The 14,911-nt window shown below is 51.1% G+C and overlaps 2 protein-coding genes across 2 annotated transcripts; both read right to left on the reverse strand.

The window, feature by feature from the left end:
* Positions 1 to 558: 558 nt before the first annotated feature.
* Positions 559 to 8,877, reverse strand: RAB25 (RAB25, member RAS oncogene family). The gene is made up of 5 exons (XM_066362217.1): positions 8,595 to 8,877; positions 3,425 to 3,620; positions 1,959 to 2,152; positions 1,307 to 1,387; positions 559 to 906 (listed from the first exon to the last, which is right to left on the reverse strand). Exons 1-5 carry the CDS (start codon positions 8,635 to 8,637, stop codon positions 779 to 781), a joined length of 642 nt encoding a protein of 213 aa, XP_066218314.1. The 5' UTR covers positions 8,638 to 8,877; the 3' UTR covers positions 559 to 778.
* A 1,452-nt stretch (positions 8,878 to 10,329) lies between these two features.
* Positions 10,330 to 14,054, reverse strand: LAMTOR2 (late endosomal/lysosomal adaptor, MAPK and MTOR activator 2). The gene is made up of 4 exons (XM_066366100.1): positions 13,890 to 14,054; positions 13,441 to 13,603; positions 10,742 to 10,831; positions 10,330 to 10,525 (listed from the first exon to the last, which is right to left on the reverse strand). Exons 1-4 carry the CDS (start codon positions 13,955 to 13,957, stop codon positions 10,469 to 10,471), a joined length of 378 nt encoding a protein of 125 aa, XP_066222197.1. The 5' UTR covers positions 13,958 to 14,054; the 3' UTR covers positions 10,330 to 10,468.
* Positions 14,055 to 14,911: the final 857 nt, after the last annotated feature.

Below are 14,911 nucleotides of genomic sequence, written 5' to 3' on the forward strand. Positions count from 1 at the left end.
TCCTGGGCTGATGGAGATGGGGCAGAGAGTGGAGAGACAGACCCTCCCACTCCTCCCCACCAGATTCAGTCTGTCCCTATACGCCACACCCCCTCTTCTCTGGGGTCAGGCAAAAAACTAATGAAAGACCTGGACCTTCCCCCTCACAATCTTAAACCCCTTTCCCCAGCACACATCAACAGGCTGGCCCTGACTCCCCCTTCTCTACCATCTCCCCTGCCTCCTCCCTTCACCCCGAGCATTGGCATGACCTCAGTTCTTGGCACTAGGGTCTAGGGCACCAGATGGTACCCGCCGATGGTCTCCTTTGTCTTGCCTTCCAGATAACCCCTTCTCCGCTGTGCTGTCCTCTCTCCCCCTCCTGCCCTGGGGGTTGGCAGAGAGAAGGGCAGACACCTCTCATCCCCTTGGTACTGTCCGCAGGCCACAGGACTCCAGATGCCGCTGGCCCTGAGTGAGGAGGATGGAGGGAGGGAGAAGGGAAGGGGAACAGGGACTCAGAGGAGGAGCCAGAGTTGAAGGGGAGGCACAGATGGGAGGCAGCAGGATGGCCAGGCATTGATACAAAACGGCTTTATTTGAAGGCTCTGGTCTGTGAGGGGGTGGCAGATAATAGAGATATGGGTGTGTGTGGCATGAAGACCTTAGAGCTCTGCTGGACTGTGAACAGGGAACAGGCCACTCTGACATCCGGAGCCCCGGGGCAGGTAAAGGTCCTGGAGTGGGGGGATGGGGAGCTCCAGAAAGCTAGTGGGGGCAGAATCGGTGCTAGCTAAGGTCAAAGGCTGATGCAACAGGCCCTCTTCTGACCAGGGCTAGGCTCCTGCCCAGCCTGGGCACTGCCCAAGGTGATGGCACTGGTCCGGGTGCTGTTCTGCCTTTGCTTGGACACCTTTGCGAAAATCTCTGAGAGGGCAGAAGGTAGCAGAGGGTAGTGGTCAGGTCAGAAGAAGCTCACACTCCCCATACTCATACCACCTGCCTCTTTCTGAGCACTGGGTGTGGTCACACTTATAGGAGGTTTTGCTGGAGGGAAGTGGAGTTTGTGTCCCTTGTACTTACCTGGATGGAGAAGATCTAAGACTTAGCTCCCTGGCAAATGTGGCCTTCTGGTTCCCTCCCATAGCTCCAGTTTGAGTCGGGAAGGGGTGAAACTAGGGAACATGGAGGTGGACGGTGGGAGCTTTGAGGAGGCTGGGGGCCCACACAGGAACTGGGGAGCCAGTAGGGTGGAGAGGGCGTTGCTGCCACTGTCACAGGAGCCTCAGGGATGAAATGGGTGCCAAATAGAGGTAGGGATTCTAACCTTTGAGGACAGTCTCAAAGGCCAGCTCCACGTTGGTTGAATCCAGGGCTGAGGTCTCCAGGAATAGCAGCCCATTGGTTTCTGACAAAAAAAAGAAACATCATTAATTGTGGGGTCAAAGGCAATAGTAATAGTATTTACTTAATGTTTACTATGCACTAAATCCTTGGTATGTATACTTCATTTAATTCTTAAGACTACCTGTGAGGTAAGTTTGAATACCATCTCATTTTATAGACAAAGAAACTGAAGCCCAGAAACACAGAAAGCATGAGAAAGAACTTGCTCAGTGTCCCACATGAGGCAACTGGCCAAGAAATGTCAGGCTGGGCTGTGGGACTCCTGAGCCTGCACCCTTATGATGCTGAGTTTAAAGGTCAAGGGGAGCCCACCTGCTACCCTTAGGATCTTTGAGCACTGTAGGGTGGGGCTGTCTTAAAATCAATTATCAACAATTGCCCATAAAGACAATCTCAGGGCAAGTGGTGGGACATCATGAGAAACACAGGGTCATAGGGGGAAGGGCTGATCCTGAGGAAAAGAGATGGAAGTAGGGGGCCCTGTGGAGGAAGTCCAGGGCCCTGGGATGGGAGCTGGTCTGGGACTGCATGGTTTGGTGGAGGGGTCAGACCAGGTCTTAGCAGGCTCTTACCAGCGAACATGCGGGCCTCATCACTGGGCACCTCCCGGGCCTGGCTGAGGTCACTCTTGTTGCCCACAAGCATGACGACGATAGTAGCCTCAGCGTGGTCATAGAGCTCCTTCAGCCAGCGCTCCACTACGGCATAGGTCTGGTGCTTGGTTAGGTCAAACACTAGGAGGGCCCCCACTGCACCACGATAGTACCTGGGTGGGGGGAAAGGAGTGGACAGAGACAAGGTCATGGTGGTTGGGTCCAGCCTCAGAGAACAGTCCTTCAAGTCAAAAACCCAGAGATGAGACTGGGAAATATGAAAACTGGAATCTAGGGACCCAAACCCAAACAGAGTAGTAGCTCAAGGCCCTGGTGACTGGCAGTAAGAGCCTTCGGGAATACTGCTGCTCTTGGAGCCTCCGAATACTCCCCTCCCTGCTCTAAAGCTGCTGGCTCCCTCCTTCCTTCCTAGCCCATCTGCTTCCTCAGGTCCTTTGTTCTGATTTTAGCACCTGCTATCCACCAGCGCACACCTGGGCTCTGGTCAACTCTGGTCAATTCTGTTTCCTGGATGCCCCAGCTCCAAGATTCCTCAGTGGCTCCTTGACCCACAGCACCCTTTACTCCCTTATGACCATCTTTCTAGGACCAGCTAAATGACCCCCCCTATTCAGCAGTCCCTGAGTTGACCATCTGATGCCTCCTTGCAAGCGTCTAGCCTCACTCCTCAAGTTAGATGGAGCTTCTTCACACTGGTGATATATAACTACTCCCATTTTATTGATGAGTCAACTGAGGCTCACAGGTGGTCAGGTGACCAGTGCAAGAGTGATAATTGTGTGCTACCAAAGCCCCACTCCTACTTCCTGCCCCTGGAAGATGCTGGCCCCCACCACACACATAGACCACCTCTCTCACATTTGGCCTGACACTGACTGGGAGACACTGTGTGGTGTCAGGAGGCCTAACTTCTTATGTGTCCTAGAAATCTTTGCAAAATGCAGTTGAAGTATCCAGCCCTTCACCTTTGTGGTTAGATGGTGAAGGTTGCCAAGTGCAAAGCACCGTGCAGAAGTGAGGGGTGCTCTCAGTCCCCAGAGCCTGCCCCCATCCCAGCTCTGCCTGGATTTCACATGCTTGAGCCTCCAGCTTGTATCTAAGCAGGGGTTAATGACAGTACCTTACTCCCATGGTCCCTGGGGGATTGCATAAAATGCCCAATATGAAGTGCCTGTACCTTCCTGGGCACACAGCAAAGGCTAAGGACGTGGTGGCAATAACTCCTGTGTTTAGTCCCAGTAGTCAGCATCACTATTTCTTGTCTCCTATGGCTCTTAGTACTTGTGTCTCCTCAATGGGCACCCTGTGATCACTAGGGAGAACACTGCTGAATGCCTTGCCCCTTCCTTATCCTACATCTCTCCTCCAGAGGTGTTCCCTGACTTCCCCAGCACCCCCACACAATCCCCCAGCTCCAGGCTCACGCTGAGGTGATGGCTCGGTACCGCTCCAGGCCAGCCGTGTCCCAGATCTGAGCCTTGACAGCAGCGGTGCCCAGCATGACAGTGCGGGTGGAGAACTCAACCCCGATGGTGGTGCGGCTGTCGTGGCTGAATTCATTGCGTGTGAATCGGGACAGCAGATTGGTCTTCCCCACGCCTGACTCACCGATCAGCACCACTGAAGGAGTGGAGAGATATGGGCTGAGCTGGTCAGAGAAGCTCCATCAGCGAAGGGGAGCTGAGCTCAGAAAACCAAGGAGGCAGCCGGGGCTCCTGGCAGAGACTGGATGAACTCCACATGCTGCGTCCATCCAGGACAGAAGGGCCAAAAGCTGGACTTGCTAAGGGGCTTTAGTGGTTCCAGGCCTGGTCGGTTGAGACAAGCCTGCAGAGTCAGCCTGTGGTTCTGGTAATGGGTAACGACTATGGGCTGTTTGTGGGTGTTGGTGTTCAGGGGCTGAAAGGAGAGGTTAGCAGGGGTGTGAATGTGAACAGAGATGGGAGGAGGTGTGGGGGAGAGTGCACATTACTGGAATAAGGAGTATGAGCACATTGTGCATGTTACTGTGTGTATGATGTGTGTATGAGTTGGGAAAATAACTGGGAGGAGTGGTGTGTGTGTTTGCATGAAAGCAGAGGTATGACTAGAAGTGTGGATGAGGAGAAAGTTGGCAGATAGCATGTCTAAGGTATGGAAAGGAATGGAGGTGTGTGGTAAGAACTTAGGATTCTTACCTAAGTTGTCCCCAAGGAAGATCAGTCTTTTTTTTTTTTTTACAGAGACAGAGAGAGGGATAGACAGGGACAGACAGACAAGAACAGAGAGATGAGAAACATCAATCATTAGTTTTTCTTTCTCTTTTTTTTTTACAGAGACAGAGAAAGGGATAGACAGACAGGAATGCAGAGAGATGAGAAGCATCAATCATCAGTTTTTCGTTGCAACACCTTAGTTGTTCATTGATTGCTTTCTCATATGTGCCTTGACCGTGGGCCTTTAGCAGACTGAGTAACCCCTTGCTTGAGCCAGCGACCTTGAGTCCAAGCTGATGAGCTTTGCTCAATCCAGATGAGCCTGCGCCCAAGCTGGCGACCTCAAGGTCTCAAACCTGGGTCCTCGGCATCCCAGTCCAACTCTACCCACTGCGCCACCACCTGGTCAGGCAATCATTAGTTTTTCGTTGCACATTGTGACACCTTAGTTGTTCATTGATTGCTTTCTCATATGTGCCTTGACCGCGAGCCTTCAGCAGACTGAGTAACCCCTTGCTTGAGCCAGTGACCTTGAGTCCAAGCTGGTGAGCTTTTGCTCAAACCAGATGATCCCGTGCTCAAGCTGGTGACCTTGGGGTCTCGAACCTGGGTCCTCAGCATCCCAGTCTGATGCTCTATCCACTGCGCCACTGCCTGGTCAGGCGGAAAGATCAGTCTTGCATTGGGGCCTGTATGTGTCCTTCAGCAAGTTATTAACCTCTCTTACCTTTTTCATACGAAAAATGGGAATAACAATAATACTTGTTTTATGTTATTAAAAGAGGGTTGTTATAAGAGGTAAACGAGCCTGACCTGTGGTGACGCAGTGGATAAAAGCGTCGACCTGGAATACTGAGGTCGCCGGTTCAAAACCCTGGGCTTGCCCAGTCAAGGCACATATGGGAGTTGAGGCTTCCTGCTCCTCCCCTCCTCTCTCTCTGTCTCTCTCTCTCTCCCCCCTAAAATGAATAAATAAATAAAAATAATTTTAAAAAAAAGAGTTGATGCTTTCAAAAAAAAAAAAAAAAAAGAGGTAAACGAGATATTGCCTAGGATATAGTGAGTGTGCAAAACTGTTACTCCTATGACCGTTGTTGATAGGCCAGACCAATGCTTTGGGTGGCTTCAGACAGGCAGGCTAGTACCCAAGGATTGTGAGCCACATATTCTGGGGCCCTGGTCCCCAGAGTGAAGAAGTAAGAGAGGTAGGAAGAGAGAGAAGCATCAACTTGTTGTTCCTCTTAGTTGTGCACTCATCGATTGCTTCTCATAAGTCCCCTGACCAGGACTGGAACCAGTGATCCTACGGTCAAACTGGCAACCTCAACATCAAGCTGGTGACCCTAGGATCAAGCCAGCAACCCCAGTGCTCCAGGACAACACTCTATTCACTGCACTATCAGTGAGGGCTGTGACTCACCTTTACTGAATCTCAGTTTTCTTGTTTATAAAATCTAGAAAGATTCTTCTTCCACCTTAAAAAAACAACACCCTTATTTGTATAGGGCAGGAAAGAAAGAGCTGGGGCCCTGGCTGGTTGGCTCAGCGGTAGAGCGTCGGCCCAGCGTGCGGAGGACCCGGGTTCGATTCCCGGCCAGGGCACACAGGAGAAGCGCCCATTTGCTTCTCCACCCCTCCGCCGCGCCTTCCTCTCTGTCTCTCTCTTCCCCTCCCGCAGCTAAGGCTCCATTGGAGCAAAGATGGCCCGGGCGCTGGGCATGGCTCTGTGGCCTCTGCCTCAGGCGCTAGAGTGGCTCTGGTCGCAACATGGCGACGCCCAGGATGGGCAGAGCATCGCCCCCTGGTGGGCAGAGCGTCGCCCCTGGTGGGCGTGCCGGGTGGATCCCGGTCGGGCGCATGCGGGAGTCTGTCTGACTGTCTCTCCCTGTTTCCAGCTTCAGAAAAATGCAAAAAAAAAAAAAAAAAGAAAGAAAGAGCTGGGAACAATATGGTGTGTGTGGTAAGAGGATGCGTGTGTGTGTGTGTTTTCCCACTGAGGACCCAGTCTGCACTCATCTTCCCAGAGGGTGGGCACCCAGCACTATCCTTAGGCCCCAAAGGTGCTCAGGGCAAGGGCTTTGGAGTCAGACAGATCTGAGTTTGTGCTGACTTTGTGACCTTTTGTAAGCCACTTTGTTTTTCATTCTCATCTGTGAAATGGAGATATTGTTAAAGTTTATGGAGCACTCCCCTGGCCAGGTAGTTCAGTTGGTTAGAATGTCATCCTGATATGCCAAGGTTGCAGGTTCAATCCCCGGTCAGGGCATATACAAAAATCAACCAATGAATGTATGAGTAAGTGGAACAACAAATAAATGTTCTCTCTCGTCTTCCATTCCTCTCTCTCTAAAATTAATAAATTAAAAAAATTTAAATAAAATTACTTTTATGGAGTGCCTACTAAATACCACACACTGTGCTACAGTCTTTACACATATTAACTTATTTAATCCTCACAACAGTGCCGTGAAGCAAATGCCATTATTATTATTATTATTATTATTATTATTATTGCATTTTTACAGATAAAGAGGGGGTTAAACAACTTGAGCAAGATAACACAGCTAGTGTGGTAAACACAGGTGTGCTGCCCAGATATGCCTTCCTGAAAGGACTCGCCCCAGCCACAGAGACGCAATCAGTAGACAGCCTCCAGCTGTCTGCTCCTTCAGAGAGCAGCCTCACCTGAGGTCATGCCTCTCCTGGGCAGTCCACATCTAGTGCCCAAGCCGGGTAAGGGTATCACAAAGCTCCCCACCTTTGGCCAAGGCTTGATGATCCTGTCTTCCAGTTTAACTTCTCTCTCTGCCCAATCCTGTTGCCTCCCCCTTCCTTTCACTGTTGTTGATTCATAATATTTTGTACCCCAAACTTCTCCGTGTCTGCTTCTGGAGACCCCAACCTGCAATAAGTAGTAAGTGGCAGGGCTGAGATCTGAATTCTATTTATTATTATTTTTTTCTCCTTTTCCAAGTGAGAGGAGGGGAGATAGAGAGACTCCTGCATGTGCCCTGACAGGGATCCACCCAGCAACTCCTTTCTGGGGCCAATGCTCTGCCTATCTGGGGCCATGCTTGCAACCCAACTATTTTAAGCACCTGAGGTGGGAGGCTTCAAGGAGCCATCCTCAGCTTCCAGGGCCGATGCACTTGAACCAACTGAGCCATGGCTGTGGGAGAAGAGAGAGAGAGAAGGGGGATGGGTGGGGTGGAGAAGCAGATGGTTGTTTCTCCTGTGTGCCCTGACTGAGAATCAATCCTGAGACATCCACACACCAGGCAGACACTCTAAGACTGAGCAAACTGACCAGGACCTGAGATCTGAATTTTGACTGGCTTCCAACCATTATGCTACACTGACCACTATGCTTTCAAAATGAAAGATAACATTTTGGGGTTATTATGGTGATTAATAAGCTCGTGTCTGGCATATAGTAAGAGCTCAGTATATGGTTGTTACTAGTAGTATTATTGGCCCAGACAACTGCTAGCTCATACCTGATCTTTTCTTCCTGGGAAAGATGCTGGGAGTACAGGTTCTCCAACCCCTGGTTGCCCGAGTTCCAATGAAGGTGGGGCCGCAGCTGGGAGAGGCAGTGGAGTGGGGTGGCTGGACAGGAAATCATAGCTTTGCCAGTCCACCCTGCCTTAAAGGAGGTATGGAGGTATGGAGGTGAGGGTGATGTGGGGGGTGGGGAACAAAAAGGGAGCTGAACTTAGGGGTTTAGAATAAAGAGTGGGAGATATACATGCACACCTCTACGGACAGCCAAGTTGAACCCAGTTCCTGGTACTTGGGCCCAAGGGGTCTGCCTGCCAAGGGACAGAAAGAAGGCAATGTGCCTAGGAGTCCTCTGAGTCCTATTAGACCCTGTTCCCAATTCATTACATCTTCCCTATATCTTCTATCAAGCATTATAACAGGATAGATCTCTCCTCTCTACTTTTCTGTACATCTGCCCAGAAAGATGACTTTCTTCTTCTTAAGTCTGCCAGTTTTCCCCTCCTCTTAGGAGGGAAGCTGTCTCCCAAGAAGTGTGACTTCTATCTCTCCTGCTACAGCGGCTTGACTATTACTAGGGATTTATCCTTTCATTAGGAACAAAGCAGAGGAGCCTAACTCGGCACTATTAGAGAGCAACACCATTCATTGTTTACAAGAGCAGAGCATTTGGCAGCCGCAAGAATTTCAACTCCAGTAACCAGACCCTTCCCGATCTTTGCTGCTATTTTTTTCTTTTCTTTTCTTTTTCTTTTCTTTTCTTTTTTTTTTTTGCTGCTTTCTTTTTTAGATGAACCCTGGGGGGAGATTTGAAATTAAAAAAAAAGAGGGGCTGCCTCTATTGATCTCTTTCTGGGTCTCACCCAGGCTTCCTCTTTCATTATGAACCCCAACTTACCCTTGAAGACAAAGTTATAATCTTCCTCAGTTCCATTCCCCATCTTGGCTCCGCATGGAGGGTGCAAGTGCCTTCAGGGACAGACAGGTGCTGGGTCTCTGCGTTGGCTTAATGCCCTCAACCCTCAGCTCTTAAGAGACCTGGATCCACCCCTTCTCTCATTGGAGGTAAAGAAACTTCTGCAGTCAGAGGGATTGAGGGACAACTTAAGGCTAGGCCAGGCCTGGGGAGGCTCAGCTCTGGGGGTGCTGCAAGGAAGCTGAGGACGGAAGCTGAAAACAGGAAGAGCAGGGCAGCTGGAAACCTGGGGCCCAGGTGGGTGGAGACGATGACGTCAGACAGGTTAGACAGGTTGTGTGTCTGCTCTCAGCCTGGGCTCCCACAATTAGGTGAGCAGGCTCCGGAGGGTGATAGTAGAGGAAGCTGGGACAGGGCCTTCAGAGAGCCAGCTGAGGACTGAGTGCATGTCGCTAGGCTCCTGGGACCTGTGGTGAAGACGGGCCTAAGTGCCACTGAGAATCTGTCCCTCAGGGAGCAGAAATCTACTTGGCCTTTTGCTTTTCCTTTAGAGCCTCTGGTCGGGGGCAACTCCGGGAACCAGAGGGAAGGCTGATAGGATGGCTGTCACCCTGCTCAGTGCAGAGCTCTGGGAGTTGCATCTGAGGTACAGCAACTTCTGCTCCTCCCTAACAGCCCAGAGCCTGGGAAGGGCAGCGTTTCTTAACCTGGGTGGGGCTAGAACTTGCAATTGCCTACTTCCCTAGGATAGGTCCCTTCCTAGAGCACTGGGAAAAGGGCTGGGAGCTCCCCGCCTAGACCGGCTCTAAGGATACTGGGTAGGGGGAGACCTGGGGCAGAAACAGCCAGATGGGGTGAGGGGCCTGAGTATAGGGGAAGGATCTGGAGGTGAAAGCCTCTGAGAGGTTTTCCGGGTTTCTTCAGATCACTGGCCAGGACCTGAAGCCTCACAGCAAAGGGCTTCAGGATCTGGAGGTTTGGGTAAGCTTGTGACTGCCTGGAAGAAGAGGAAAAGGGTGGCCCTTCCCAACCCAAAGAGTAGAAGAGGCACCCCACCAAAGTTGAGACTGAAGTACACTGAAATCCCAAGCCCCACATTATTTTTGCCCAACATGACCCCCACTGACTCCCTGCTCCTTGGAGCTCACTTCCAAGGTTTTGCCAGCCAGGTGGGTAAAATTCTACTCTGAGTAGTGGGGGCCAAGTCACATCACCAGAGAGGCCAAGGGAGCTGAGGCACTACTGCCCAAAACCATTTATATTATTATCATTATTTTAGCAAGAGAGGGAGAGAGAGAGAAAGAGACAGGGACAAACAGAAAGAGAGATGAGAAATATCAACTCATAGTTGCAGCACCTTAGTTGTTCGTCGATTGCTTTCTCATATGTGCCTTGCTTGGGGGGCTACAGCAGAGCCAGTAACCCCTTGCTCAAGCCAGTGACCTGGGGCTCAAGCCAGTGACCCTGCGCTTAAGCTGGTGAGCCCCTGCTCAAGTTGGCAACTTCTGGGTTTTCAAACCTGGGTCCTTAGTGCCCCAGGCCACACTCTATCCACTGCGCCACCGCCGGGTCAGGCAGCCCAAAACCATCTCGCTGCTGGAGGTTCTGGTGCCGGGGCAGGTGGAAATCTGTTCTTGCAGGATCAGAATTCTATAAGCCATCCCTGTTCCTTCCCATCTCCTCTGACTCCTCCCAGCCAAGAAAATAATAGCCAAGACACAAGACAGGAGTAAAATTTATTCTTGGAAAAAACAAAGTCCCACCCTCCCACAACAATCCAGGAAGGTTTCCCCAGGGGGCCTTGACCCTCCAAATGGTCATCTCTCTCGTCTGACCCCTACTTCCACCAATGCACATTACGATGCTGCTACTTGGGTGAGGGGTTCCTCCAGGTACTGTACCAAAGCCTGAGCCTGCGAGAGAGGGAGAAAAAATCAGTGCCACACATGGCTTGCCATGAGAGGGATCCTGAATCCAGATAGACTCCCAGTGCTGAGCACCCAGCTCCTAGCCCTACCAGACAGGAACTGGATGGCATGAGGACTCCAGGAAGGTGGTGGGGATGGGAGTGACAGTGATGAAGAACATAGGCTGGGCTTAGGGTTGTAGAGGGATGAGCACATACACACCTTGGCTTTGAGCATTCCGAAGCCAACAGTCTCCTTGGCATACATACATAGCAGAAGGTTGGCCACTCGGGTGATGGCTACACGGCCCTCCTGGTGGGGTGATATCATAGGATGTGATGTTCTGTTTGGCACTCTTAGCCCCCTCCTTCCTCAAGGAGTCCTCTTGAGAAAGCTTATATCATCCTTCCCTGACCAGGGCATGGCAGCTTAAGCTGGGGGATTACAGCCACAGCCCTGGACATGGTGTCCTATGCCCAGATTCCAGCCTCAGCACAGCTACCTACTAACCAGGTTACCCTGGGAACCTCAATTTCCCAGAAACCGAGTTTCTCTTCCTGCAACCTTTATCTCTCCCTATTTGGTGAGGGTGTTAGTATACAGGAAGGAGTTTTATATCTGCAAAGAGCGATCTAAACAGGTGATGTGATTATGGGTTCACCTGTAAGGGGCTTGGGTTGAGCAGTAACCAACTTATATTTCTTCCCTTTTCCCATGGTAATGTTTTTCAAACAGCAGGTTTGATCCCAGGGTTAGATCAATTAGGAAGGTTGATCGATATTAAAAAAAAAAAAAGGAAAGAAGAGAAATAAAGTACATTGCACTGTAGTAAGGGAAGTACTGTTTCATGAAACTTTTGTTTTTGTTGGTGTATCTGTATACTTGCCTTTGACTTAAAGTGTTTCTTGTGGTTGGACTGTGGTCAAATGTTTGAAAGCTATTGTTGCCCTATGGCAGCAACTCTACACTAGGTACTGGCTAGGAGTCATTAGTTGAACTAAATGCATCCTTGGTTGGGCAGGGGGTGAGAAAGAGATAGGCAGCTGAGTTACAGTGGAAATCCTTCATTCTTGGGGCCTTTTCAATTTGGTTCAGCAAATTTTCACTAGGTCATTATTGTTCCGGGAACCAGGTGCTGAACTCCTTGCCTTTCTGGCTTCATCTCCTACTAACTAACCCCTTCCATTCTCATGCCCATCCACCCACGTCAATCTTGTTGATCCCTGACCAGGCACCATTTCACCTCGGGGCCTTTGCACCTGCTTTTTGCTATAGCAGAAATATTTTCCCCTTAGACAGCCACATGGCTTGCCAACTTCCTTCAAATCTGTGATGAAATGTCACCTTTTCAGTGAGATTGTCCCTGGCACATGCCCCCCTCTATCTCACTTCATTTCATTTTTCTCCATGGTGTTTTTAATATCTAATGTACTATTTGTTTTTAAGTGAAAGAGAGGGAAAGAGACTGAGGGACAGACAGGGAGACAGGAAAGGAGATGAAAAGCATCAATTCTTTGTTGCAACACCTTAGTTGTTCATTGATTGCTTTCTCATGTGCCTTGATCGGTAGGCTCCAGCCAAGCCAGTGCCCCTTGCTCAAGTCAGTGAGCATGATCATGTCTATAATCCCACACTCAAGCCAAATGAGCCTACGCTCAAGCTGGCGACCTTGGGGTTTTCAACCTGGGTCCTAAGCGTCCCTGGCCAATACTCTACCCACTGCGCCACTGCCTGGTCAGGCCTAATATACTATTTTTTTAACTTACGTATTTTACAAAACATATTTACAGACTTACTTTATAAAACATACATAGTTTACTAATTTTAAGACGTGTAAAACTAAGTTTCATTAGGGCTGCAATGTTTTTCTGTCCTGTTTGCTACTTTATCCTCAGTTCTGAGAACACTGCAGGGACCTAAATATCTGTTGACTGAACAAAGCTGATTGGGTTTTTGTTTCCGGGTAGTTCACAACCTAAAGGCCACTTCCCCTTTCTGGACTTCATCTTCTTTCTCTGTAAAATGAAGGGATTAGGCCCTAGCCGGTTGGCTCAGTGGTAGAGCATTGGCCTGGCGTGCAGAAGTCCCGGGTTCAATTCCCGGCCAGGGCACACAGGAGAGGCGCCCATCTGCTTCTCCACCCCTCCCCCTCTCCTTCCTCTCTATCTCTCTCTTCCCCTCCCGCAGCCAAGGCTCCATTGGAGCAAAGATGGCCCGGGCGCTGGGGATGGCTCCTTGGCCTCTGCCCCAGGCGCTAGACTGGCTTTGGTCGCAGCAGAGCGACGCCCCGGAGGGGCAGAGCGTCGCCCCCTGGTGGGCGTGCCGGGTGGATCCCGGTCGGGCGCATGCGGGAGTCTGTCTGGCTGTCTCTCCCTGTTTCCAGCTTCAGAAAAAATACAAAAAAATAAAAATAAAAATAAAATAAAATGAAGGGATTAAACAAGAGTTTGGAGACTCTGTCACAGTTCTCTAAGTAAATGAATCTGGGATGCCAACACTTTGTGTGCACCTCACTCTACAGTTTCTATCCACTCTTTTTATTTGATCTTCACATCAACTCTGTGAGATATGTGTGTGTGGAGGGGGGTGGGGGGAGATTATTGTTTCCACTTTAGAACTGAGGTAAGGAAGCTCAGAGAGGTTAAGTAGCTTATGCAAGGTTCCACAGATGGTTAAGTGGCTGGCTGAGACCAGAACCCAAGGCAGGACCCCCCATCCCCCCACCCTCCGGCTCCCGCCCCAGCCCCGGGTCCATGGCTCCTTCCTCACCACCACTCGATGCATTAGGTCCTGCCTGTTATAAATGCTGCTGCGGGCCAACTCTTAGCAATCTTCCATAGATCCCAACCATCCAGGATGGAGTATAGGCCACCCCTGGGGATCCCCTTGGGGGACATAGGAAGTGGCTCTTCTCTCCATACCATGCAGTCCATGAGGATGAATTTGAGATTGTCTTCATTAAATGCTTGGTTCCCGTTCCGGTCGTAAGCGGCCCAGATATTACTGGCGATGGCTGCGGTGACCCGGGCGTCCGTATCCCCATAACCAGAGTAGGCCAGTAGAGATCCTTCGTTATTCAGCAGCCTGGCGAGGGACAGGGAAGCATAGCGACGTACTCAGTATGGGGAGTAAAAGGCTTGGGTTCGCATCACAATCCCCCGTCACTGACGCTTCTATAAAGCAAGGGTCTGGGCTGAGTGCGTCCTGGAACATGACCCGAACACCCAGCACGTCACTTTCCCTTTTTCCAGAGGAGGACTCCAAACCGGTTGCCCTAGCTGCTGCCCCATCCCTTCCCCACCCCTCCCTCAGAGAGCCGCGCGCTGCCCCACTCCTGTGCTCGCCGCTCGGGTCCTCGGTCCGCACTCACAAGGTGCTCTGGACACCTCCAGTGTTGGCTTGACTTAGCACTTGGGTCAAAGCCTTGGGACGCAGCATTCCTGCAGCTCCTAATCCTAGGCTCTTACACCCAGACCCACGAATTGCCTCCAGCGGGCTCCGCCTGCCGATTCCGGTATTCCACCGACCCGGTTCCGGAGCGCGCTGGGAGTTGTAGTTTCCTCCGCCTGGCCTTGCCGTTCTGACTCAACCCCGCCCCACCGCGGGGGCCACTAGGAATTGTAGTTCCTTAGGCTTCGCGAGGCACCTTGGGAACTATAGTTCGCCTTTACGCTGAGACCAAATGCTTAGGCGGAAAAAGAGCGGGAGTGAAACGCCAGTGGTGGTATTGGAAGAACGTTTAACTCCTTCGGGGAGAGAAAAGTTATCATGGTTCGCTTAACAAGCCACGATTCAGTAATTAAAAAAAAAAAAAAAGAATCCCTGTATTTGTCACATACAACTTGGGTTATTTTCAAAGCAACTGTCTGCACAATTCTGTGAGATGGGGTAGAATAGATACTATTGAGGAAAGCACGGCTTGGAAAGACCACGCAGGCAAAACGCAGGTCTCTGGAACCGTGCGTCATGGAGTTCGTTCAGACCACACCCGAGGGGACATGAAGTCAATCCTAGGGATGAAGTTTTAGGTGGACGTCCAGAAGTGAGAAAGTTTAACCTCCCCAGTCGGCAGAGGCTCCAGGCTGGAAAGGATTTGGACTTCCCGAGAAACACAGCTATCGCAGGGAACCGAGAGAAAGTGGCGACACAGAGAGGCCTTTGTCCCGCAGCAGGAGTGACCCGTGGAGGGGGCAGGGCAGCTTTGGGCCCCGGAGGGGACCTCAGGTCCGCTCGGGCCTTCTCGGATGGGCCCCTGGTCTCCGGCGGGGAGCTCGCCCCCGGCCCCCACCAGGGAAGGACACGCCCTGCCCCCGCCTTGAGACCCCCAGGGACCGCGGTCCAGCGAGGCCCCGTCCACGCTGAGGGACCCCGGGTTCGGCCCGGGGTGGACTC

The sequence above is a fragment of the Saccopteryx leptura genome, chromosome 2 (assembly GCF_036850995.1).
Source record: "Saccopteryx leptura isolate mSacLep1 chromosome 2, mSacLep1_pri_phased_curated, whole genome shotgun sequence".
Taxonomy (NCBI): Eukaryota; Metazoa; Chordata; class Mammalia; order Chiroptera; family Emballonuridae; genus Saccopteryx; species Saccopteryx leptura.

Excerpts from the sequence above, each read along its gene's own strand:
- RAB25 (XM_066362217.1), bottom strand. The coding sequence starts at position 8,637 with ATGGGGAATGGAACTGAGGAAGATTATAACTTTGTCTTCAAGG. Across the intron at positions 3,621-8,594 it reads TTATAACTTTGTCTTCAAGG|TGGTGCTGATCGGTGAGTCA; the intron begins GTAAGTTGGGGT and ends CCACTCCTTCAG. Across the intron at positions 907-1,306 it reads CTTTGAGACTGTCCTCAAAG|AGATTTTCGCAAAGGTGTCC; the intron begins GTTAGAATCCCT and ends CTGCCCTCTCAG.
- LAMTOR2 (XM_066366100.1), bottom strand. The coding sequence starts at position 13,957 with ATGCTGCGTCCCAAGGCTTTGACCCAAGTGCTAAGTCAAGCCAACACT. Across the intron at positions 10,832-13,440 it reads TCATCCTCATGGACTGCATG|GAGGGCCGTGTAGCCATCAC; the intron begins GTATGGAGAGAA and ends TCACCCCACCAG. Across the intron at positions 10,526-10,741 it reads TCGGAATGCTCAAAGCCAAG|GCTCAGGCTTTGGTACAGTA; the intron begins GTGTGTATGTGC and ends CCTCTCTCGCAG.